Genomic DNA, 25,778 nt, shown 5'->3' with positions numbered 1-25,778 from the left:
AGGGGGATGAAGCCTTCAGCCCTGGCAGGCACCTCCCGCAAGGCTGAAGACCCTAGACCCCTCTCTGCGTTGGGCAAAAGCCCCTAGCCCCACCAAAGGGCAGAAACCCCCAGTGCCCCCTCTCTCCCAGTCTGCTAGGCAGAGAAAGGGGGATGGCATGAGGGACTACACAAGCAGCACTTTAACTGTAAAAGAGATGCGGTTTGGCCACGCCTGTGATATTAAGAGGTATTATTTCATTGCACCTTTTGTTAAAATTCCTATCAGAGATTCACCAAATCACTAAAACTTACAAATGGTTCACTGAAAACCCCTTAAGCCTATAATAGTTCCTAAAACCTCTCCCTGCTCCAAAGGATCTTATAGTTTATTAAAGCAATCTGTGACCTTGGTGTGTTTTAAGGACAGTAAGTGCAAGCGCCTCACTCCCCTGGGGAAAGGGAACCTAAAGGTGCTGCAAGCCACTGCCTTATTAGGAATAATTTCAGCAGCACATTTGGCTCTTTGTTTTTCTTTTAAATGTTCAGTAAAAGTCCCCATGAAGTCTGAATGTGGAAGGAAACAACCTCAGGTGTAACACAGGGGAAGGCAGACAGGGAAAGGGTTTGCTCCAGTGTAAGATAAGGAATGTAAGAGGGTCACTATTATTATGTGAATTCCCACTTTAGCACTAGCAACAGAGTCAAAATGAGTGTGTAGAAGTGAGGGCAGGTCTGGTCTAATGCTAGTGGGTGTGGGGAGGAGGACATACAAGGTTTATGCTAATCCCAACATTACCCCCAGCTACAAGTATACTATAAGGGGAAAGATGTCACTTGTCTAATGTTAATGAGTGGGGTAGAGAGATATGCACTGCTGGTTGTGCTGATTCCCAGGTTAACCCTATTTACTGGGCTAACATGAGTGTGGGGGGTGTCGTCTAATGTTGAAGGGTGGAGGAGGGGAGACACACAGGGATCACATTAGCCCTCACCATAGGTATAACGTGGAGGGAGTTTACCCACCACCATTAGACCGAGAACAAAATATACACATGCTATATACCCCCAAGTCAGCCCTAGTTACAGATATAACGTGAGGGACTGGTGTAATGTTAGGGACGGAGGAGGGAACATACAGAGGTTATACTATTCCCCAAGTCAGCCCTATTTACAGATGGGGGGGGGCTGGTTTAATATTGGGGAGTGAAAAAATGAATACATAGGGGTCATAATACCCCCCCCCCGTCAGTCCTAGTTACAGATATAACATGGGGGGCTGGTGCCACACCGGAGGGTGCGGGAGGGAGTTATACTGACCCCAATATTGCCCCCAGCTACAGGTATAACGCAGCGTTGACGGGTACGGGCAGAGGCAGACTCCAGGTGCTAACTACCGAATCACTGGCCCTGAAGAGTAAGGCCGGGCGGGGCCTGGCCCCGGTACCGGAGCGGGGCTCCCAGCACTGGAGGGCGGGGATCTGCTCCTTTCCCTAGGGGGCGCTCTAAGGTCTCCTCCCTCCCAACCTCCCTACCGGCTCCGGCGCCTTCTCTCCTCCATCAGCGCGGCCGCTCCATGCCGGCTGGATCCCGATCGGGCAGCTACCCCCTCGTCCCGTCCCGTCCCGGCACTTCCGGTGGAGGCACTTCCGCTTCCCTGCAGAGGGACGGGGGGGCGGACTCGCGGTGGCACGCGAGCCGGGAGGGAAGACGGTAGTGGGGACACCGAGGCCCACGTGCAGCAGGGGAAGGGGAACATGGTGACACCATCCGGAGCGCAGGCGCAGTTGGGGCCGAGCGGTACCTCTTGCTCCGCGGCGGCCGGGTGGCAGCACGTGCCGGGTGCGGGATTGGCCGTTGGAGGCGGTGGCGCAGCATTTAAAGTGAGTGGAGGGGGACGCGGTCGGGCCTGCACGGTTCGGAGCGCCGCAGGCTCCCAGGCCGCGGTCTGAGGGGCGCTCTCCGGGCATGGGAAGCAGTTGCGGGCACCGCGTCAGGCCGGGGCCTCTGCGTATGGAAGGCGGGTGGAGCAGGCCGAGCCCCGCCTGCGGGGGTGTGGCGGGGTCTGTGGCGCTCCGGGGGAGCCCGTCGAGGGGTGGGGGATAATGGCAGGGCCTGGGCGACGCGCCTGTTGTCAGCTCGCGGCGCGCTCTGCGGTCCCGCCGCCGGGCTACGTCTGCTGTGACCCGGTCACTCTTTACCCGCCTGCGCCAAACGATAGATCCTGGGCGGGAGGTTTGTGCAGGGCCCTCAGCGACCGGTCCTGCCCCAGCCCGAAGGCGGGAACGCGAGCCTAACGCGGCCGGCAGGGGAAGGGGGGAGAGTCACAGTGACTAGTTTACGATAGCCAGCCGTGGTGGCGGCTGGAGCTGCGCCCCACAGCATGGGGCGAGGAGCAGGTAGCCGGCAGTAACGCTCAAGAGTAGGGTGACCAGATGTCCCAATAAATCGGGACAGTCTCGATGTTTGGTGCTTTTCTTATATAGGCTCCTATTACCCCCCCCCCCCTCTGTCCCGAGTTGTCTCACTTGCTGCCTGGTCACCCTGTTCAAGAGCAAGGCCTGGGGTAGGCTTGAAACAGGCTGGCCTAGGTACCTCAGGGCAAAGCTACACTACGGTGCTATGTAGGCGCAGCAGCAGCAATGGGAGAGATTCTTCCGTCACCATCATTAGCTGCCTTTGCAAGAAGCGGGAGGTACGTAGATGGGAGAGTCTCTTGCCAACGTAGCACCGGTGTGGACAGTGTGAAAGCTGCACCGCTGGAGGGGTGAGGTGGAGCTCTTCACACTACTGAATGATGTAAATTGTATCGATTCAGGCTGTAGTGCGCACCTGTCCTCAAGGTATGAAAAATTTTGTGCCCTGAATGCTGCAGTAGGTCAACCTGACCCCCAGTGTAGATGCAGCTAGGTCAGCAGGCTTCTTCCCTTGATATAGCTACCACCTCTTAAGAGAGATGAGTTAACTACATTGAAAAACCCTTTGTGTTGATGTAGGAGGCATCAATGCTGTGCAGCACTGTAGCTGTGCTGCTGTGGCATAGACCTGCCCTAAATCCAAAAAATGGGTTCTACAGGGGTATCTGAAGAAGACCAAGGATGCCTGGCATGAGATACCCCTTAGTAAGAGCCAAATATGGAAGTGGGTTTTAAAAAAGGCATGAAGGCAAAACTGGGAGGAGAAACAAAAGGAGAACTAAAATGAGAAAAGCGAGGTGGCGAGCAAGGGATGGTTCTATAGGCAGAAGAATAAAGCCTTACTTTTTTGAGTGAAAAGAGTTTGATCTTTATGCAAAATGTGACTGGAATCCCTGATAACACCAGAAAGCCATGATGTAGTCAAAGTGCCAGGAAAAGATTGCTTTTATCACTACAAAGTTGCATAGAATAGGGTCTGTGACTCTCCGCTGTTCAGAATGGAGGAGGTTAAATTAATCAGGTGTGAGACAATACCATGGTGTCTGAAACAGGATTGTGGCAGCAGAGACACAGAGAAAGATCATATTTCAGAAATGTTACAAAGAGAGAACAGCAAGATTTGGCAAGCTCTTTAATGTGAGAAGGGAAGGAAAGGCAGGAATCAGAGGTAATCTGAGTTTGTGACAGGAAGTTTTCTAGTTAAAAACATCAGAATAATTGTTTGAGTTGTATATACTGAGATAAGTTTGCAATTAAAAATGAACGTTACATCGAAGCACAATTAACTTGTGAATCTTGTTCACGTTTAAATCGGTTTGGTAGATTGATCCATGTGCACTTAATTTGTGTGGGTTGCTTACATTTTTCTTAAATATAATTCACATGCTTTTTCAGAGTTATAACATGAATTGCATATTTTTTTGTAGATTTCAGTTTGAAAAAGAAGCAGTTGTAAGCACCTTTGAGAAGAAACTATTTCGATCACTTCACCAAAATGGTAGTTTTTACCTGCAGTGCATGTGGAGAATCTGTGAAGAAAGGGCAAGTTGAAAAACATGTAAATATTTGCAGAAACTGCCAGTGCCTTTCTTGCATGGATTGTGGCAAAGATTTCTGGTATGTCAACGATGTTTGTGTAGTAGAGCTTGACAGATAAACTTGCACACTCGGCATTGACCATAGAAAAGCTTCCTAGGAAATCTTGGAGTTAAACTTATTTTGTGAGGTATTGGGGGTTTTTTGGTTTTAAATAAAACCCTGAAACTGACAACTCTAGCTGTAAGCTTGTGCAAACACCCTTTCAAGTGTGAATCAAAACACGTGCTGTCCTGAGTTGGCAGTTGGTAGACCAGTGGTTTTCAAATGGCAGGTTGCGACCCAGTACTGGGTCACAGAATGTAAAGCACTGGGTTGCAGCAGCTGTGGTCAGCATCGCCGACCTGGCCGTTAAAAGTCCCATTGGCAGTGCTGACCGGCTAAGGCAGGCTAGTCCCTACCTGTTCTGACACCGCACTGCGCCCTGGAAGCAGCCAGCAGCAGGTCCAGCTCCTAGGCAGGGGGGCCATGGGGCTCCAAGCGCTGCCCCTGCCCTGAGCACTGGCTCTGCACTGGGAGGGGGCAGTGCCTGTGGGCGAGAGTCATGCAGAGCCACTTGCATACCTCCACCTAGGAGCTAGACCTGCTGCAGGCCGCTTCTGGGGCACAGCGCAGTCCATGGTGCCAGGACAGGCAGGAAGCCTGCCTTAGCACGCTGCTGCACCGCTGACCAGTAGCTGCCCAAGGTAAGCCTGCACCCAAGCCCTGAGCCCCCCCCACCAAGATTCCCATCCTGCACCCCAAATCCCTCATCCCTGGCCCCACCCCAGAGTCAGTACCCAGAGCCCTGACACCCCCCCTACACCCCAAACCACTGCCCCACCCCTGAACTGCCCGCTTCCCCCAACCTGGAGCCCCCTGCTGCACACCAAACCAGTCATCCCTGGCCCCACGGTGCACCCCAGTCCTCTGCCCTAGCCTTGAGCCCATCCCACACTCCAAACCCCTCATCCCCAGCCCTGTTGGGTTGTGAGAAGCAGGAATTTTCTTCAACTGGGTCGCCAGAAAACAGTTGGAAAACCACTGTGGTAGGCCATTCCATTGGTTCTACTGCATAGCTTCTCCAAAGTAGTAGCAGAGTGAGAAGATTAATTTCACAGTTGCTCTTCAGAGCCTTGGGTGCAGCCATGAAACTGACAAGAAATTATACTAAAAACATATAAGCTGCAACAGGTTCTAATTGTGGGGAAAGGGGTTTGGAAGGGAGAGAATAGCATTCTGCACTTCTCTGCAGGTTGAAGTGGGTTACTTAAACAATACCAAAGATGAGGGAGCAACATTGATGTTTGCTTTTCTTTTGTTAGTAACTTAAGTGTTACGGCATGAAGGTGCCCACTAGAACTTTTCAATCCCTGTTACATGGTGTAAACATCAGTTACCATTGTTACTCTTTGCAGCTATGAATTATAGTACTTTGAGCTTTTGATTATGGCAAAAATGTTGCTGATTGTTGCAGAATCAGTGTGACTGTGGAATACTTTTTGCCAAAATTGCAGCAGCTCTGTCTATAACTACCCAGATCCTTCAAAAAAGCCCCACTGCAGTCTACCTTCCCAACTGTAAAAATAGAAATTAAAAGGAAATAATTGTAGGTACAGACCAGTAGGCTCTCTAGTGGGTAGGATTAGCTTTTCCATTATCGGTCCTATTTTTCAGTTACATCTCTACCTCGATATAACGCAACCTGATATAACATGAATTCGGATATAACATGGTACAGCAGTGCTCCTGTGGATCACAGCAAGTTCAATATAACTCAGTTTCCCCTATAATACGATAAGATTTTTTTGGCTCCCGAGGACAGCATTCTATCAAGGTAGAAGTGTATAAATAACTTGATCAGAAACATGTCCCTAGACAGAACTTGGTAAACAATCTGTAAATCCAGGAACAAGTTTGTTTTAGAAGTGTATCTGTTTTTTTTTCCATTTTAGCACTAGTATTTGTTACAGAATTCAGGCCCCATTCCACTTTGCTGAAGGGGAAGAATGGTCCAGTGGTTAGGGCATTAATCTAGGACTTGAACTGAAGCCAGGTCTCCCGTGCTGCTCCAGACTTGCTATGTAAATTTGGCCAAGTCACTTAGCCTATTTCTGTTCCCAATCTGTAAAACAAGAAAAAATAGTACATCACAACCTCACAAGAGTGTTGTGAAGATTAATACATTAAAGATTGTGAGGCATTCAGATACATATGGTAATAGGAGCCATATAGCTACCTTAGATTTGAGCGGTGAGTGGTGCTCTATAAATGGTTTTTAAACTCTGCCCAAGAGCTTTTCCACAATATGAGCACAGGTAAATGTTACATATAATAATTTATTTATGTAATTTTAGATGTATACTACTTTATATGTTTATATTTATTAAAGATCTAATTCTGTGTTCTTTGCAAATCTTAACATCCATTGAAGTCAAGTGATATTTATCAGGCCCTAGACTGGCAGGAATTCAAGCAGTCCTCAAATATGCACATACTTTACTCATGTGAATAGTTCCGACTTCAGTGGGGCCACTAACACAAGCAGAAGTGTACACATTTGTAAGCATTCATAGGATTGGCAGATACATTTGTATTGTACAACGGCAACTCAAGTTTCCCTGCTTATGAAGCTTGCCTTGTTTGAGAGACTGACTGTGACCTGTTAAGTTTTGTTAATTGAAATGGAACACAGTTTACAGATTTTTAAGTGTGGCTTATTAATATTTAAGGGGTGATGATTATAAGAGCCATGTGAAATGTATAAGTGAAGATCAGAAATATGGTGGCAAGGGTTATGAAGCCAAAGCTAACAAAGGAGATGTTAAACAACAGGAGTGGATCCAGGTAACACTTTTTTTTAAAAATATATAAATGTTGTTTTCTTTCTGATAACTTTATTTCAGAAAACCATGTATACTAAAAACATAAATACTAATTCATATTGGGGAAAATAAACGTACAGATGTTTTATTTTAAATAGCAATGCATGTTCTGAAAAATGGCCTGAAGAGAAGAGCAGACAAGCCTGACACTCTTAACATCTTGGAAAAGAGGAGACTAAGGGGGGGATTATGATAGAGGTATATAAAATCATGAGTGATGTGGAGAAAGTAGATAAGGAAAAGTTTTATTTACTTATTCCATAATACAAGAACTAGGGGCCACCAAATGAAATTAATGGGCAGCAGGTTTAAAACAAATAAAAGGAAGTTCTTCTTCACACAGTCAACTTGTGGAACTCCTTGCCTGAGGAGGTTGTGAAGGCTAGGACTATAACAATGTTTAAAAGAGAACTGGATAAATGCATGGAGGTTAAGTCCATTAATGGCTATTAGCCAGGATGAATAAGGAATGGTGTCTCTAGCCTCTGTTTGTCAGAGCGTGGAGATGGATGGCAGGAGAGAGATTACTTGATCATTACCTGTTAGCTTCACTCCATCTGGGGCACCTGGCATTGGCCACTGTCGGTAGACAGGATACTGGGCTAGATGGACCTTTAGTCTGACCCAGTACGGCCGTTCTTATGTAATGCACCTCACCAGCTGAGGCATCAGAAATTCAGGTTTGGTCCTTGCTCCTGTGCAGGATATTGTAAACATTAACATGCTCTTCCCCTGTGGGGAGTATGTCCATCTATTGTGACCCTGCTTGCTTTTTAGGGGGCTGAATTTGATTATTTCTCTCGTGGGGTGGTTGCTGTAAGTTGTGGAAAAGGAGCAAAAAGTGACAACAAAAAATTGCTGAGAGGATTCTTGAGGTTTCTAAGAGGGTTTTAGAGATCTTTGTCTCAGCCTTGAGAATTGTAAGGATTTTTTGTAAATAATCCCATCAACTTCCTTATTTAAAAAAAGTGACAATATTGTAATCAGTAATACAGGTCTTGAACTGGATTTGTAACCTTGTTTCTTCCACCTCTATGGCAACATCATTGACAATGGTCACTTGAATTGCTTCAAATTTATCAACAGTAAACTAAAGGCTTATCTATGCAAACATTTAATTCGCAGCAATGTGAAGTCTGAATCTACTCAGCAGTAACCTGCTGTGCACTAAGGGTATTTCTACATTGCACCTGGGAGTATACTTCCCAGCAGGGGCAGATGAACATGTGCACTAACTCTACTTGAGCTAGAGTGCTAAAAATAGCAGCATGGCTGCAGCAGCTCAGGCTAGCTACCCAAGTACAGTCATACCTGACCTACTAGGTTAGGGGTCAGCAACCTTTCACAAGTGGTGTGCCGAGTCTTCATTTATTCACTCTAATTTAAGGTTTGGCGGGCTGGTAATACATTCTAATGTTTTTTTAGAAGGTCTCTCTCTACAAGTCTATATATTATATAACTAAACTAGTATTGTAAAATAAACGGGTTTTCAAAATGTTTAAGAAGCTTCATTTAAAATGAAATTAAAATGTTGATCTTACGCCGCTAGCCTGCTCAGCCCACTGCTGGTCTGGGGTTCTGTTCACTTAGGCTTGCAGTGGACTGAGCGGGGCCTGTGGCCAGGATCCTGGCTGGCAAGGGTCCGACAGCCAGAACCCCACACCGGCAGCAGGCTGTGTGGGGCCGGCTGCTGGGACCCCAGACCAGCAGTGAACTAGCAGCTCAGCCCACAGCCGCTCAGGGGTTCCATCCACCGGCTCCTGCCAGCCAGGATTCTGACTGCTGGATCCACTCAGCTCACTGCCAGTCTGGGGTCCCGGCCCTGCCCACATACAGTAGGTACCTACCTTCTCCCTGGTTCTGGCCCATTCTTTCTCTCTCTGCACAGAGCTGAGGGTGGGAGTGCACTGAACACAGGGCTGGGGGTGAAGGGTCTGGCCAGGAGCTAGAATGGGAGAGGGGGCTCAGGGTTGGGGCAGGAGGTTTGGGTGGGGCACTTATCTGGGCAGCTCCCACATGATGCGAGGGGTGCAGGTGGGAATGTGTGGGGGAGGGGGGGTTGCAAGAGCTCCTGTTTGGTGCTCAGGGTGGTGGTGGGGGGGGGCCTCAGGGCAGAGGTCTGTGGTTGGGGGTGGGGGTCAGGGCTCAGGGCAGAGGGCTGGGTGACTGCCCCCTTCAGAATCCCCAACCCCCTCACTCCTTGTCCCCTGACTACCCCCTCCTGGAACCCCTGCCCCCCAGGATCCCATCCCCTGTCTAAGCTTCCCTGCTCCTTGTCCCGACTGCCCCCCTAGGACCCTACCTGTCCCCTGACTGCTCCAACCCTTATCCACACCCCCACTCCCAGACAGACCCCTGGGATTCCCATGCCCCATCCAACCGCTCCCTGCCCCTTGACAGGACCTCCAGAACTCCTGACCTGTACAAGCCTCTCTGCCTGCTGCAACCCCTCTCCATACCCCTGCCTCCAGACATTTGCCCCCCCCCGGATCCTCCTTGCTCCCTGACCCCTGTCCACCCCCGCCCCCTAACAGACCCCAGAACTCCCATGCCCCATCCACCCCTCTGCTCCCTGAGTGCCGCCTCCAGAGACCCCTGCCCCTAGCCGCCACCACCCCAGGATCCCACCCCCTATCCAGCCCATCCTGTCCCCTGACTGCCTCCAGTCTTGGACCCTTACCTTGAGGCTGCAAGCAGAGCTAGATATGCTGCCCCACGGGAGCACGCAGCCCCGCTCCTCAGAGTGCTGCACGTGTGGCAGCAGGGCTCCGGGTGAGTGGGGAGCGTCTTTCCCTCCCCACGGAGCCCAACACTGGCCCGCGGGAGTGTGCAGCTCCGGCCCCCAGAGCTCTGCATGCATGGCGGCAGGGCTCCAGAGGAGGGGAGAAGGTGGGGGCAGTGGCTTTCTGCACTTGGCCCGGTGCTCCGGCCTGGGACCACAGACCCCGCGGCTTGCTGCACTGGGCAGGATTTTTAATAGCACGGTGGAGTCCCAGCAGGCAGCCGCATGCTATTAAAAATCAGCTTGCGTGCTTTGGCATGCGTGCCGTAGGTTGCCAACCCCTGTACTAGGTATATACTCGCTCAGCTAGCCTGAGCTGCTGCCCTTCCCAGAGTGGCTATACTGCTGTTTTTGAACTGTGAGAAATCACACAGCCCTCTACGATGTAGACATTACATAACGTAAGTATTTGTGTGGACCTTGCTGACGTGTACTAACAGTTCTTTAGTATGCTCTGATCTCCCCTGCTTTGCAATAGGAGTAGATCAAAGCACACTAAGAAACTGAGCAGGCTCCACACAGGCACTTAGCATGTGGCAAGCTAGTGCAGGGTACACTCACACCCCAGCTTGTTGCAAACTAAGTGTTTGTCTACACAAAGCCTTAAAGCTGCTATCCTGCAGAGCACTGAAACCAGTATGTAACTTAAGTATTTAAATAATCTCATTGCTTTGAATTGGATTACAGAGATCCTTGAAGTTATTCATGTATTTGAGTGAATAGCTAGAACAGGGCCTGAATTTGTAGTGGATGGTGGCGTGAAGATGAGCACTAGATTTGTAAAAAGTACTTACTATTTAAGTTACCAAAAAAGTAGCATAGTTTTACAGTGCCTCTTCATTTATCTGGTGGTCCTGAGAGATGCCCAAAACCTTTGGGGGTGGGGGGGAACCTGTAAACTGTCCAGTGTCTATTGGTTATGCTTTTAATTTGGAAACTCACTGTGCAGATTTGTCAAAGCCAACTGCTCCCCTTCTTTTAAAAGGCTGTGACATTCTGGAGTGCTTTATGAAGAGACATCCAGCTGGCATTCTCTTCTAGTACAACTCACAGGGTATAACCAAACTTTGTTACACTAAAGTTCTCCAGTGTTTATGCTGCTTGTCCTACTTTTAGATATTTTAAATTTGAGATCACAGCTGAGCTGGTTTTTCCCCTCCTTTTTACCAGCGCATGATCTGAAAGCGAAGATGAGCTATATAGTGTGTACATTTAGTATACAACGAGTGGAATAGCTTACCTTGGCCAGACTATTTCTGAATTTAATTTTTCAAACTTAGTGCATCAGTTGTGTTTCAGCTTAGCTGTAAAGTGTGTAAATGATTCATATAATCACTTTCTATGATTCCCCCCCCCAGTGAATTTTAGAACAAACTCAAGAAATGGTGTTTCTTGTGCACTTTTTGTAATACTATAACACTTCCAGAATTGGCTGTATAATCTGTCTAAATATAAACATGGCAAATACTAGACTATCCGATAAATGGTTTGCAGATGTTATTCAAGGTACTCTGTATTTCTGATCTCATCTTGCATCTGACTTGGCTAGTTAGTTCAGTGCTCCTTTGACAAGTTATTCGGTTTCTTTCTTGCAGAAGATTCATGAAGTAATAAAGAAGCCAAACATTAGCTCGAAAGTGAGAAACATCTTGGAGCAAATGCACACCTATGACAATATTCCAAGAAAAAGGGTCAAATTTCAGGTATGATTTTAGAGACAAGCAGTGGATTTGAAATTAGGACTAATGGATTATACGCTTATATGTGTGCCACTAACTTGTGTTACCTGAGACAAGTTGCTTAATCTGTCTGTACATCTGTATAATTGGCGAGTAGGGGAGAATAACTGTCTGAGACTTACTAATATTTATAGAGCCTTGATCTTCGGGTGAAAGGCCTTCTGTTTACATAATTTTTATCTAAATTATTATTAGTCAGACATGTTGGAGAATTTCTTGGGTTTGGAGCCCTGTAAGTGCAAATTCTCCCTTTAAGTCTCTCCCCTCAAACCACACACTTTAGTATTTCTCCATTTGCTGTTTCTGCCAACTTACACGTTCCCAAACACACCTCAGAACGTTGTAGTGATCTTTCTGCTAGACATTGCTCCTTCCAGAAACCTTCATTGCCGTTCAGGGCTCTAACTTGTATTCCTCCAAATGACACCTTACTGAGCTGCCAATACACAACTATGCCAGGTTCCACATATTTTATATAGCATCCATAAAGAATAACAGACATGTCTGGGATAAGTGAGCATGTTTCTCCTACTCCATGCCTCAGTTTGTGTGGCTGATAATGGACGATATGTATATTCAGGTTCAGGAAACAGAAGCTGTGGTGAAACTACTTGAGCTACCACAGCAGAGGTGAACATTCAAGTAGCTTTCTGAGGAACCAGTGATTTCAGGTGAAGTGAATGGTATTGCATGGGAACATTGCAACATAATATACCAAAGCTATAGAGAGAAAAACCTTGAACAGTGCAATGTCACTTCAGTAGTCCTTTCCTGAAACAAATGAAATAGTACGTTGCAATGAGGAAACCTTTATGGCCACAGCATTAAAGCCCTTTTTTAAAAAAAAAATCTGCTTCTGCTGATTTCTCAGAATATCAAAAGAAATTTGCTGCTGCACTTTCCTCTGCAGCAGGAACTCCTGAGACAGCAGCAACAATTTTCTAAACAGATACACGTGAAACTTATTTGCATTTTAATAATCTGTGACAAACTAAGGAAATGACCTTGGAGTGTGCTCACTTGTCCAATATTTTAAATGACTTCAGTGAGCCTGAATAAATTTAATTTTACTTTATCCTACATAGGGTTAAAAAGTTAAAATTGAATGCCTGTCGCTTCTCATTTCTACTATTCTTTTTCTGCACAGAATTGGATGTTGAACAGCTTTAATGTTGACAATAGTGCTCTGCAAGACCAGGTGTGGGATATCTTTTCTGAAGCAACCAGCAACGTAAGTCAAATCAAAGCCACAAATCTTTCAGTAAGAATAGAACAATAGGGAAACAGGGTGGAGAACCTTCAAGACTCCTATTGGAAACACTAAGTACTGTATGTTAGGGAAGAATCATTCCTGGTGTCCAAAGAAAATATGGAGAGTACATGAGACTAAATTTTTGCTAATCTATGGTGCAATGTATTGCTGATACCCCAGCTATGCTGTATGCACAACAACCTCTGAAGGTAAGCTATAGGCAGTGATTGCATCATGGTAGTAGGAAGGTATGTGTAAACTTCTTATCCCAGATTAATTTTTCTAATAAGGAACAGAAAATCCACTTTCAGTTACAATGGACAAAAGATGTGCAAAAATATTATCAGACACAGATGTCAGATTGAAGTAGTAATGATCTGAATGTACATATATTGTTTCATTTACCCACCCATTGGAGTGTTCTATTAACTCATTTTATAAGTGCAACTTTAAAATTTGGATTTTTCTATTGAAAAAGAATAGTTCTATAAATATAAATGTTATCTAATGCATTTTAAGATTAACAATTCTTTTCCTAGAGGCACAGCTTCATTAAGATGAATTTAAGGTTAAGAATATCAATAATTTAAGGGTAAAACATCATAGGTATGTCTCGACTGTCACCCAGTCAAGTGTTCTAAATCTAGGAAATTCAGAATTAAGGTTACACTTAAAAAAATCCAAACATATTAAGAAATGCACTGTTAAGACAACCAAGCAACTCTAACTCTGCCCTGTAGTGATGTCATGCAATAACTGTCAGTATGATTAAGGCATTTTTACTGTTTGTGGTCCCAGGTATTCTTTTTTTTTTCCCTGCCTTTTGGCCTCACTGCAAGACAGTAAGAACTTTGACTTAAAGTGCAAATGCTGTAAGTTTGAAGAGTATGTGCTCGTGTCCTCATACAATACGCAACAGTGAATCCATGCTTTAAATCAGGGGTCAGCAACCTTTCAGATGTGGTGTGCCGAGTTTTCATTTATTCCCTCTAATTTAAGGTTTCATGTGCCAGTAATACATTTTAACCTTTTTTTTAGAAGGTCTCTTTCTATAAGTCTATAATATATAACTAAACTATTGTATGTAAAGTAAATAAGGTTTTTAAAATGTCTAAAAAGCTTCATTTAAAATGAAATTAAAATGCAGAGCCCCCTGGACCAGTGGCCAGGTCCTGGGCAATGTGAGTGCCACTGAAAATCAGCTCGCATGCCACCTTTGGCATGTGTGCCATAGGTTGCCTACCTCTACTTTAAGTACAAAATGGAACTCAGTCTTGCTTGTAGAGTTGTAACCAGCAACTCAACTTTTTTTTTTTAAACTTTTTATCTATGTGAGCTGGATGCTCCCAATTTCTGTTTAATATTCTGATTTGCTTAGCTGTTGCCAACACCTTCTGTCTCTCGTAGAGAAATATCTTTACCTATTCACTATTACATTGTAATTTAGGAACTACCCTCTGCCTGGACTTGCCTTGTTCTTCTCTGATGTTCCCTGTTGCTGCTTGCCTGAGCTTCACAGCACTCCATCTGCCTGGAAATTTTGCTGTTGCAGTGAAAGACTGTTAATCACCTTTGTAACTGTTTGTTCTTTGAGATGTGTTGCTCATATCCATTCCAATTAGATGTGCATGCCCTGTGTGCACAATCATTGAAAGATTTTTACCCTAGCAACACTTGATGGGTCAGCTGAGGCACCCCCTGGAGTTGGCACCCTTATGTTGCTGGATATATGCCCCTGCTGACCCATCGCCCCCTTAGTTCCTTCTTGCCAGCTACTCTACAGAGGGGAAGGAGGACGGGTTTGGAATGGATATGAGCAACACATCAGAAAGAACAGTTACAAAGGTGAGTAACCATTTTTCTTCAAGTGCTTGCTCATATCGATTCCAATTAGGTGACTCTCAAGCCTTACCTAGGCAGTGGGGTCAGAGTGAGATGTCGTGGAGTGAAGGACCGCTGAATCAAATGAAGCATCACCCCTGGACTGCTGCACTATCGCATAGTAGGAAGCATAGGTATGTACTGATGACCAAGTTGCTACCCTACAGATCTCCTGTATGGGCACATGAGCCAGGAAGGCGGAGGACGAAGCTTGAGCCCTTGTAGAGTGGACAGTAAGGTGCGTAGTTGGGACACCAGCCAAGTCATAGCACGCATGGATGCATGATGTAATTCAGGACCAGATGTGCTGTGAAGAGACCAGGAGGCCCTTCATCCAGTCTGCCACTGCTATGAACAGCTGGGTCGTCCTCCTAAAGGGTTTAGTTCATTCGATGTAAAAGATAAGGGCTCTGTGAACGTCTAGGGAATGAAGATGTTGTTGCTCTTGTCGAAGCATGCGACTTTGGGTAGAAGACCAGAAGGAAGATGTCTTGGTTGACATGGATAGCAGACACCACCGTAGGAAGAAAGGAAGAGTATGGTTGCAGCTGTACCTTATACGGTGGGTCCGACGTGAGGGCTCAAAGTTCCAACATGCATCTCGACGAGGAAAGCTGTTTTCCAGGAAAGGTACAGAAGCAAGCCAAGTGGCCATCGGCTTGAACAGGGCACCCATGAGCCTGGCTAGGACCAGGTTGAGGTCCCATGTAGGGGCCGGATGCCGAATTTGCAGGTACAGACATTCCAATCCCTCAAGGAACTTGCTGACCATGAGATTGGAGAAAACCAAGTGCCTGTTTTTGCCCAGGTGGAAGGCAGAAATTGCTGCTAGCTGTACTCTGATGGATGAAACTGCTAGGCCTTGCTATTTCAAGGACAAGAGATAATCTAGGATGGTAGGTACTGGCACCTCCAGAGGGGCAGTATTGCTTAGGGCACACCAGCAGGAGAAGGGCTTCCACTTGGCCAGATACGTTGACCTAGTAGAGGGCTTTCTGCTATCCAGGAGAACGTGCTGCACTGAGCAGGAGCAACATAGCTCAGAGTGTTAGCCATGCAGTATCCATGCTGTGAGATGGAGGGATTGCCGGTCCAGATGACGCAGTCAGCCGTGCTCCTGAGTCATCAGGTCCGGCCACAATGGGAGTGGAACTGGTGTGGTCACCGACAGATCGAGGAGAGTGATGTGCCAATGTTGCCTGAGCCACGCTGGGGCAACCAAGATTAAGCGGGCCTTGTCTCATCGCAATTTGAGAAGGACTTTGTGGACCAACAGGAATGGAGGAAAGGCGTAGAGCAGATGGTCTTTCCACAGCATCAGGAAGGCGTCCAATAGGGAGCCCGGGGAGCGCCCCTGGAAAGAGCAGAATACCTGGCACCTCCAATTCTCGCAAGAGGTGAAAAGGTCTATGTAGGGAAATCCCCACTTCCGGAAAACAGAATGGATAATGTCTGGGCGAATTGACCACTCATGAGCCAGAAAGGATCTGCTGAGGCGATCTGCCAAGGTATTTTGGACTCCTGGGAGAAGCAACGCCACTAGGTCGATCAAGTGCAGAATCGATCATAGCCCACGGTGGAAAGTGATAGATTCTGCATAGGTGGAAAATGGTCCAGCTGCCTAAGCCCTCTATGCTAGGGCCGTTGCTCTGAGCCCAGAGGGGGGCGACTGACAGTGGCTTCTGGGATCCAATGTTCCGAGTGGGCAGACTGAGAAGCTCCCAATGGGATGCCTTGGGCCTGATGGTATGCCCAAGGTGTCCAAAAGGACCATTGTGGGGGTCCCTGAGCAAGATCCTGCCCCTCATCGTGCCATTGGCTAGCATCGTCCGCATCTTGGTAATGGATGCGGTAGCCATTCTCCACTTGGGACAACCTCAAGTTGGGGTAGGAAGGCCAAGGTGGAGCCAGTGCAACCCAGCATGAGCGATCGTCATGCATTGTTAGCCCGCGCAGCGGGGATGGAGATCAGCGCCGCGGTCTCGAGCGGTTCTGTAATCTGGACCGGGACCAATGGTTGTATCGGGGCCAGGAGGTAGATCTGGACCTGGATGAAGATCTATGGGTGAAGCAGTGCTGGGAACGACATCAAGGAGACTGGTGCTGGGATTGGTGCCAGGAGCTGGACCAGTACCGATCCTATCGGGAAGGAGATCTTCTTGAGGTGGAGCAGCACTACGAGTACGACCGGCACCGAGATGGTGATCGGTGCCATGGAGGAGACCAGCTTCTGGATCAGGACTGTGACCAGGAACCAAGATCGGTGCCGACCCTTCTCGCCCTGCAATGGAGGGTGCATCATAGAGGGCTTCCCTATCGATGGAGCAGCCCGCACCAGCAGTACCAAAGTTTGTGACGGTCCCAGCTCAGTAATTGCAATCGGGTCTTGAGCAATGGAGAAAGTCTCTGGGGTGGAAGGCAGGCCGAGCTCAACCATGGTGCTCACTGTGGAGCTTATGTGCACCAGCCTCAACGGCGCTTGCAGCACCGGAATCGATAGTGCCAGAGTTGGAGCCTGCACGGGACACTGCTCCAAAAGGGGCACAGGAGGTGTCAGCAACTATACAGGAGCAGCAGGTTGCTTGCGCTGATTCCTGGATCCTGGAGACAGTGAGCAGTGCTGCACTGGTAACGGTGCCGGAGACGTCTGGTGCTGGAGGCGCGCTTTGGACCAAGAGCGCTGCGTCTCGGCATGGGGCCGGGCTAAGTGCTGCCTTCAAGAGGAGCTGTTTCAAACAAAAGCCCTGCTCATTTTTTGTCCGAGGCTTGAATGCCTTCTGAATGAGGCTCTTATCTAGTGGTTGGGATTCCCCCAGGCACTTCAGACAGGAGTCATGGGGGTCTCCTGTAGGCATCAGCTTGAGGCAGGCTGAGCAGGGTTTGAAGCCAAGACCTAGGCATGGCCCCGGTACTGGGAGAGGGAGAAGCCCCTTGCCTCCGATCACTATGTACACTAATTACAAAAACTACTATTAACTACAACTAGAAACTACTAACAACTACACTATAACAACTATCTACAGTATAAATGAGCTAAGAGCTAGGGAAGTGGAGATCAGCAAAGCCGCACTCCACAGTTCCAACAACCGTCACGGGCGGTAAGAAGGCACTGAGGTGGCGTTGGGTTGGCAGGGGCATATATCCAGCACCATAAGAGCACCTGTCATAAACAGATAAGTAAGAGTTAATAGAACAGAAGTACTTCATATCTCTTTGCCTGTAAAGGGTTAACAAGATCAGTGAGCCTGGCTGTCACCTGACCAGAGGACCAATCAGGGGACAGGGTACTTTCAAATCTTGAGGGAGGGAAGTTTTTGTGTGTGCTGTTTAGATTTTGGTGGTGGTTCGCTCTGGGGGCTCAGAGGGACCAGAAGTGCAACCAGGTTTCTCTCCAATCTCTCTGATACAGTCTCTTAGCTGTCCAGAATAGTAAGTACTCGGTAGATAAGGCGAGTTAGGCTTATGTTTGTTTTTCTTTATTTGCAAATGTGTATTTGGCTGGAAGGAGTTCAAATTTGTATTTTGCTGAAAGGATTTTAATTTCTACTTGTATACTTAGGCTGGGAGGGTATTCCCAGTGTCTATAGCTGAAAGATCCTGTAACATATTCCCTCTTAAACTTACAAAGATAATTTTTACTGGTTTTTTTTCTTTAATTAAACGCTTTTCTTGTTTAAGAAGTTGATGGGTTTTTTATTCTGGTAAGACCCTAGGGGACTGGGTCTAGATCCACCAGGGAACTGGTGGGGAGAAAGGAGGGAAGGGGGGGAGAGAGGTTAATTTTCTCTGTTAGGATTACTTTCTCTCTAACGGAGAGTCTGGGAGGGGGAGAGAGAAGGAGGGGGGAAGGTGAATTTTCCTCTCGTTTTAAGCTTCAAGGAGTTTGAATCACAGTAATCTTCCAGGATAACCCAGGGAGGGGAAGCCTGGGAGAGGCAACGGTGAGGGAAAGGTTTTACTTTCCTTGTGTTAAGATCCAGAGGAACTGGGTCTTGGAGGGTCCCCAGGCACGGTTTTGGGGGGACCAGAGTGTACCAGGCACTGGAATTCCTGGTTGGTGGCAGCGCTACAAGTACTAAGCTGGTGATTGAGCTTAAAGAAATTCATGCTGGTACCCCATCTTTTGGACGCTAAGGTTCAGAGTGGAAAACTCTACCATAACAGCACCACTCCAGGGGGCGCCTCAGCCAACCCACCGAGTGTTGCTAGGATAAAAATCTTCAGACGATCGTGTGTGCAGCACACGCGCACACCTAATTGGAATCGGTATGAGCAAGCACTCAAAGAAGAAATTAAGTTTATCATTCTGGAACATCTAAAATAATGAATTATCTAATATATTTTGCAAATGCCCACTTCATTCTTCTAAAACCAAAATTAAGTGTAATAACAAATGACAAGCATGCATGTGTTAATTTTAACATTTCAGATGGGGCAGTTAGAGTAAGGCATGTCCTTCAGTTTTCAACTGAGATGGTGGAGATAATGCAAGTAATACTATCCTCTAATTGTTTTGTTTGTTTGTTTTATTTTATTCAGAGCATAATATTTCTTTCTCTACCCCCATGAATAATGCAGTAGATCTGGGTGGCATTACCAAATGAAGTATGTGAAAGACATTTTTATTACAATATTATATTTTCTTTTTTTAAAAAAGGGGCCAAGCAAAAAAGAACTAGAGAAACCATTGCAAAAAGTAGGAAACCAGCCTGTAAAAAGTGAAGTAAACCCATTGTCTACAGAAAACGAAATGATGGCTGATAAACTTGAGAAGAAAAAGAGTAAAAGAGAGCGAAAAGAAGAGAGACAGAAGAACAAAAAGACAGAGAAAAAAGACATGAAATTAGAAAGCCAACGAGAGAGCTTTGAAAATAAAAAAGGAAAAAAATCTAAGAAAGAAAAGGAAGGTACTGAGGATGAAAATGAGGGAACTTCCAAAAGCAATAATGCAGAAAGAAAGAAGAAGAAAAAGCATGAGAGGAATAATACAGCTCAGGTGGATATAAATGGAAATGGTAATCATAATGAAGAAGAACAAACAAATACAAAGAAACAAAAACGTAAACATGCAGAAGGTATATATCTAGCTCACATTCCATGCAGATTTTAGTGAAGAGTTTGTTCTTTTTGGCATCTTGAAAACTCAGTAACCTGCTCTGGTAAAATCTTTAACAACTATAAATTATAAGTTAAAAAAAAAAAGTATACAAAGCAACTTAACTTGCATCACATTACAATGTTTTTTTTAATTTTTTTATTTCAAAATCAAGAAAAATCTTACAGCAAACTCCAATGCCAAGAATAGAAACTTTTTAGGTTTTTTTAGTAACTTAAATGTTTTAATATTTTCTCATCATATTTCTCTCATCCCTCTCCCCTCTCCCTTGTCTAAAAGAACCTTGCACCACAACAAAAAGAATGAAATATATAAAAACATCTGCAACAACAGAAACTGAAAGAAGTGAGGATGCAGCCATGGAAACTGAAGAAATTGGGGATGCAGATAAAGGTATCTTCAAACTTAAAATGGAAGTTTAGACATATCTTAGTAAAATAGTTATGTGCTTGTGAAATCAGTCATTAAGTGCTGCTATTCATTTGGGGCAAAACTCTGAGCAAAGGGCTGCCCCAGAAGAAGACCATGAACCAGATTGTGACTAATGGCTTGTCTTCACAGTGTTGCATTGCTGAGAGATGCTCTCTGCTCAACTTATCTTACCTTTCTGGGGGAGCACCAAACTCAACCAGATAGTACTCTGCCGTCAATTTAGCAGGTCTTCACTAGACCCGCTAAATCGACATCCGCTGCATTGCAACAGCCTCAATCTCCCTGTTTTGTTGAAGACAAGCCCTCAATCTGTTTCATACCTTGTTCCAGGGGAAGTCATCTCTGCAAACCTGATACCTGGTGCAGACTCTTTCTCCTGATTTGTTTGTTCAGGTATGCTCGCCACTATCCACAGCACCCACTTCCACCCACCTTCTAGGAATGGGCAACAACTGCCCCACAGAGGCTGCTCCCTCTTGTGTTCCTACATAATCCCCTGCGCTGGCTACCTGTATTGTAAGAGGAGGTGGCATGTCTTGCACCTAGATCATAGAATATTACACTGCTCTACAGCCAAAATGCTTCTGAAATAAATGTAGTCCAACTTCACTAATTCTGGGTCACTGAGAACGAAAATGATGCTTAAAATTGTTGATTGGCTCTGGTTTTCAAGATATGCTATTGGGTCAGTATATATGACCCTTGACTTGGGAATGGCGGAGGATAAGTGAGTTATAAAGGGAAGGGATCTCAGTTTAAACCAGAAATGACTAAAATACATCTTTGACTGGATCTATGAATAAATCTATGACTGGGTGTGGACAGTACTTGCTTTTTAGGCAAAACAATGAATGATGCAATCTGAAGCTGGTACTGCGTCATACATGATATGAATTGCATCATGTTATTCCTAGAAGTCATGGATGATGCAATCATAACGAAGCTTACATCACTCTGCTGAACAAATTGCCTTATATCAGCTCTAGAAATCATACAGTGTTGTGCTCTTATTTGTCAGTGTTTGATTTTTGCAAAGGGACACACTTCTGTTTAGCCAAAGTGAGCAGAGATGCCTTGTACTTGTGTGAACAGTGCAGATAACTTCTGCTATGTTTGTGGTGAAGTGACTTTTGCATCACAAAAGCGCGGTATAACCACTATGGTTAAGAGAGCCTATCACCTTTATTTTGGCTGCAAAATTGGAGATCAGGACAAGAGGTGGGCCCCACACACATGCTGCAACACTTGTGCAACAAATCTTCGCCAGTGGTTGAACAGGAAAAGGAAATCTATGCCTTTTGCAGTGCCAATGATTTGGAGAGAGCCAACAGATCATACCAGCAATTGTTACTTCTGCATGGTGCCTCCAGTGGGGAAAGGTGTGTCAAAGAAGAAAGTGGACTGTGCATTATCCAAACATTCCATCAGCTATACGCCCAGTACCCCAGGGAGAAGGACTGCTGGTTCCTGATGCACCAGAATCATTCTCACTTGAGTCAGACGAGGAAGAGGATGAAACTTCTGGTCCTGAACCATCAATGTCACAGGACCCACATTTTCTCCCATCCCTCCTCCTCTGAACCACACCTCATAACACAAAGTGAACTGAATGACCTTGTCAGCGATTTGGAACTCCCCAAGAGTAAGGCAGAGCTGTTGGGCTCCAGACTACAGCAGTGGAATCTCCTGGCAGGCTATCAGGGCAAATAGAGCCCATCAATGCTTGCAGACTATTGCTGGACAGTGACAAGAGATGCTCCATTTAATGAATACAAGAGACAAGCCAAGAAGCGCTGAGTAGACACTGAACAGGACTAAACTACGTACATAATAGTTTTTTGCCTTTTGTTTCATAATAAATTTTATTTATATAACCCTTTTGCTGACTTTTAAAGTGTTACATAAACAGGACAGGTGAAATATCATATAAAGCAACCATAAACACATGAAAAGACCTAGGTTTACAATTTATGATTAAAACTCTACTATCTACACAATATACATGACCATAAAATGTAAAAGCTTAAATCTTAGAAACAGTAGCCAATCAGTTGTTTTAATTGTCATATTTGAATTCAGCACATCAAAATACATATAAATATCACATTTTATCTCTGAAGCAGACGACTTCTCAAAAATTGTAGACCAGTGTTATTAGGGTTGGAAGGGACCTCAAGAGATCATCTAGTCCAACCCCCTGCTCAAAGCAGGAGCAATCCCCAAATGGCCCCCTCAAGGACTGAACTCACAACCCTGGGTTTAGTAGGCCAATGCTCAAACCACGGAGCTAGCCCTCCCCCCAGAGTCCTTCGCATGACATGATAGCTGGGTCACAAATTGGCCTTATTTCTATTTTTAGCTAGTTGTATTTGACATCCAGAATATATATATAATGCATCTTTTTTTATTGAGCCTGTGTAATTTGGGGATATAGTTGTCACATTTAGAAGTAATACTAATTAATGGCTTCCTAAGTATGCATTATGTGTTAAATTTGCCACCCTTATTTAAAAAAAAAGGGAGAAAACCCTCAATTTCCTATTTGTGCGTCACATAGGAGCTGAGATAAATTAGATGAAAGTGCTTTGAGATCCACTGGTGAAAAGCACGATATATTTATTTTAAGGGCTCAGCTTCTCCCTTTCACAGGATGGTGTCTTGTCATTTGTTCTTCCTTCATGATGAGCTGGTGTGCTAATGCAACAGCACCCACTTTGGTCAGACAGAGCATTGCACAGAATCTGCTCTGTCTGGCAGGGCAGTCAGTCAGCATCTCTTGCTTAAGGCCTAGTTGGCTCTAGAAAATTAAGAGGGTTTAATTGTGTTGCTCAGGGATGTGAAAAATCCCCACATACCCCGGGAGAGACAGTTAAGCCAACCGAAACCCCAGTGTAGACAGCACTAGATCAATGAAAATTCTTCCATTGATCTAGCTGTTGCCTCTTGCAGAGGTGGATTACCTATGCTGATGGGAGAACCCCTCCCATTGGCATAGGTAATGGCTATACTGAAGTGCTGCAGCTGTGCCATTGTAGCATTTCAAGTGTAGACAAGGCTTGAGTCTGTGTGGTAGGCCCATTCTGGGCAATGAAGGGTGTTAGCTTCAGTCCTGCTGAGGTTTATGGGTTTCCTCCTTTACCCTGTCAGTTTGCTGGTCCCTGTCCTCAGCAGATCTGGAAACTCTTTTTTTGGCTCAGGGACTAGTAAGGGAACCCAGGCCCACCCACTCCACTGGGTTCCAGCTCAGGATCCTTAAACCAGGCAGGTGGAATCAGGCCTCAGCAACTCCTCCTGCTGTGCTGCGCTTCCTACCTCCCTAGGTTCTGTAGGCTTCTACAGCCTGTATATCCAGTCATCCCTTCTCTGGGTGGCTTCACACCAGCTTTCCAGCAGGACTTTCCTTCTCCAGCTTGCTTGCCCCTCTGCTTCCCAGCTCTTTTATTCTTCCAGTTGATTGCCAGGCCAGCATGGGGTCTGTACACCCCATTACAGTAGCTAACCTGAGGAACAACTTGCTTGATCCTTGTGCCAGGGTGGTCATGCTGCTGTGGGTGCAATAATAAGGCAAGGATGGTTCTGTGATTAGCTTTAGCTAGAATGTGTGATGAAAAGATGACTTAGAAATATAAAATAAATGTAATACCATTATGTGTTTAACAATATTATAGGTAAATTCAACTGGAAGGGAACTATCAGAGCTGTTCTGAAGCAAGCTCCAAACAATGAAATTTCAGTTAAAAAACTAAGAAAAAAGGTACAGTAGTCTTCACTTTTAAAACCCCTTTTAGTTTGTAAAATAGGTAATTTAAAAGAAAACTGTGAAAACATACAACTATCCTACATAGACAAAGTCTTTAAGTATATAGTCATATGCCGTTAAATGTGACCTGGTTAATTAGTAAATCATATAAAAGATTCAAAAATGTGTGATTAAGGAGTTTATTCTGTGATTTTTTTTAAATTGGATATTCCCCCAATCCAGCAAAACACCACCTAAGGAGATACACTTCACCTCGATATAATGCTGTCCTTGGGAGCCAAAAAATCTTACCGTATTATAGGTGAAAACCGTGTTATATTGAACTTGCTTTGATCCACCAGTGTGCGCAACCCCACCCCCCGGAGCACTGCTTTACCGTATTATATCTGAATTCGTGTTATATCGGATGGTGGTATATCGAGGTAGCTGTGTACTTAAGTTTGCAATTTCAGCTTTGAGTTGTAAGTATTAATAGATTTCTTGCTGGATTTTAATTAAGCAATGTTATTGAATTGAGACATAATGTGTGTGCATTTTCATGTGGAATGTTTAAGTGAAAAAGTGGAAATCATTCCTGTTAACTTAAACTATTTCTTTTTGTTTTTTTGTGTAGGTTTTAGCCCAATATCATGCAGTAGCTGGTGAACATCATAAATCACAAGAGGATCTTTTAGTCATGTTTAATAAGAAAGTGAACAATAATCCCAAATTCAAGGTTTTAAAGGACAAAGTTAAACTCATGAAATAGAAAATGAGTGGCTTCATAATGATCAAGTTCTACAATTGCAGACTGCCCAAATTGTCCTATCACGTATGCAAACACAGCTTTCACTGACTTCAATAGATGCTGAGTATGAATCACAGCATAATTTAGCTGTAATTCTATTCCTGGATTCCTCACTCCTTTTCTTCCCTATACTTATATGTACAACTGAAATTTGGGAATGGTTGCATATGTTTTCAGAAATGTTGGTTTTTATAGAAAATATATTTTTGGTAGAACGTTTAACAGACATTGGAAAATTGTTGTCCATTCTATTAAAATCCTTTTCATGTTACTGAATTTATACAGGTGTGCATTTGCTTCTTAAGACCCAACTTGTATTGCGCCTTTGCAGGAAACAGTACAGCTGCAAACTTGATGTATTAATACAACACCTCATGAAAATAATTTGTTATGAGAAGCAAAAATGTTTTGGTCCAAAGCTAATGGTATTTGCTGCAGATCATACATACTAATATTTCAGTATCCTGTTTTGTCATAAGGAATAATTGAGATTTGTCTGTGTCAAGTCACTATCCATTTAACGTTTAATTTCCCACTGCATACTAAATGAAAATAGATACCTTGATACACACAGTTAAATCTGTTCATATTTTATTACCATGAATATTTGGTTAGAAGCCAAGTAAAGCCTGCGGGTGGGTTGATTGGTTGGTTTGTGAGGGCCATTGCCTCAATTGGAAATTTGACAATAAATACTGATTATCAAATTGAGGAAATGGTTCCCAATTTTACCTATTCTTGTTTGTGCTTTTAGAATAATGCACTAATTAAAATGCAGGTAGTATTAAACTGGAAGGTGTTATAAATATTTCTGTGACTTCAAAGTAGTAAGGAACCTATAAATGTGTAGAGTGATAAAATTAAATTTGTATAGAGAGTATTACTTGAAGTAACAGATTTTAAAGTTTCAGGCTGTCACAAGATACCCCCATTATCTGGAAATATCTAATAGCATGGAATATCCAGGAAAGTGGTGAAAAACTGGTCTGGAATATATAGGATTAGCAGCTGACAGGATTCTGATAGGGCTTTAGGATCTCTGAGAAGCTGTAAATGAACAATCTTATTTGTGCCCACAGTTAAAATACATAAACATACAGAAATATTTCAATTAATTTATTTAAAGCTGTGGCTGTGAAATTTAACTCTGAATACTAGGTTCCATTTGTTCAAA

The 25,778-nt window shown here is 44.9% G+C and overlaps 2 protein-coding genes across 4 annotated transcripts in view; one reads left to right on the top strand and one right to left on the bottom strand.

The window, feature by feature from the left end:
* ZBTB49 (zinc finger and BTB domain containing 49) overlaps positions 1-1,652 on the bottom strand; it is a 38,606-nt gene extending 36,954 nt beyond the window's left edge. For 2 of the 3 annotated variants that reach the window (XM_050947585.1, XM_050947586.1), the window contains exon 1: positions 1,514-1,652. The gene's annotated coding sequence lies outside the window, so the exon portion shown is untranslated. Of the gene's footprint in view, positions 1-1,298; positions 1,311-1,513 lie in introns of those variants that run through there. The other variant, XM_050947584.1, reaches the window with a different exon arrangement.
* Positions 1,653-1,759: 107 nt separating this feature from the next.
* Positions 1,760-24,884, top strand: LYAR (Ly1 antibody reactive). The gene is made up of 9 exons (XM_050947865.1): positions 1,760-1,861; positions 3,823-4,012; positions 6,703-6,817; positions 11,233-11,340; positions 12,524-12,607; positions 19,167-19,584; positions 19,902-20,018; positions 23,726-23,811; positions 24,431-24,884. Exons 2-9 carry the CDS (start codon positions 3,891-3,893, stop codon positions 24,563-24,565), a joined length of 1,185 nt encoding a protein of 394 aa, XP_050803822.1. The 5' UTR covers positions 1,760-1,861; positions 3,823-3,890; the 3' UTR covers positions 24,566-24,884.
* Positions 24,885-25,778: the final 894 nt, after the last annotated feature.

This window comes from Gopherus flavomarginatus, chromosome 3 (genome assembly GCF_025201925.1).
Source record: "Gopherus flavomarginatus isolate rGopFla2 chromosome 3, rGopFla2.mat.asm, whole genome shotgun sequence".
Classification (NCBI taxonomy): domain Eukaryota; kingdom Metazoa; phylum Chordata; order Testudines; family Testudinidae; genus Gopherus; species Gopherus flavomarginatus.
The sequence above is the reverse complement of the archived record's forward strand: the minus strand, read 5'-3'. Positions and strand labels throughout refer to the sequence as shown.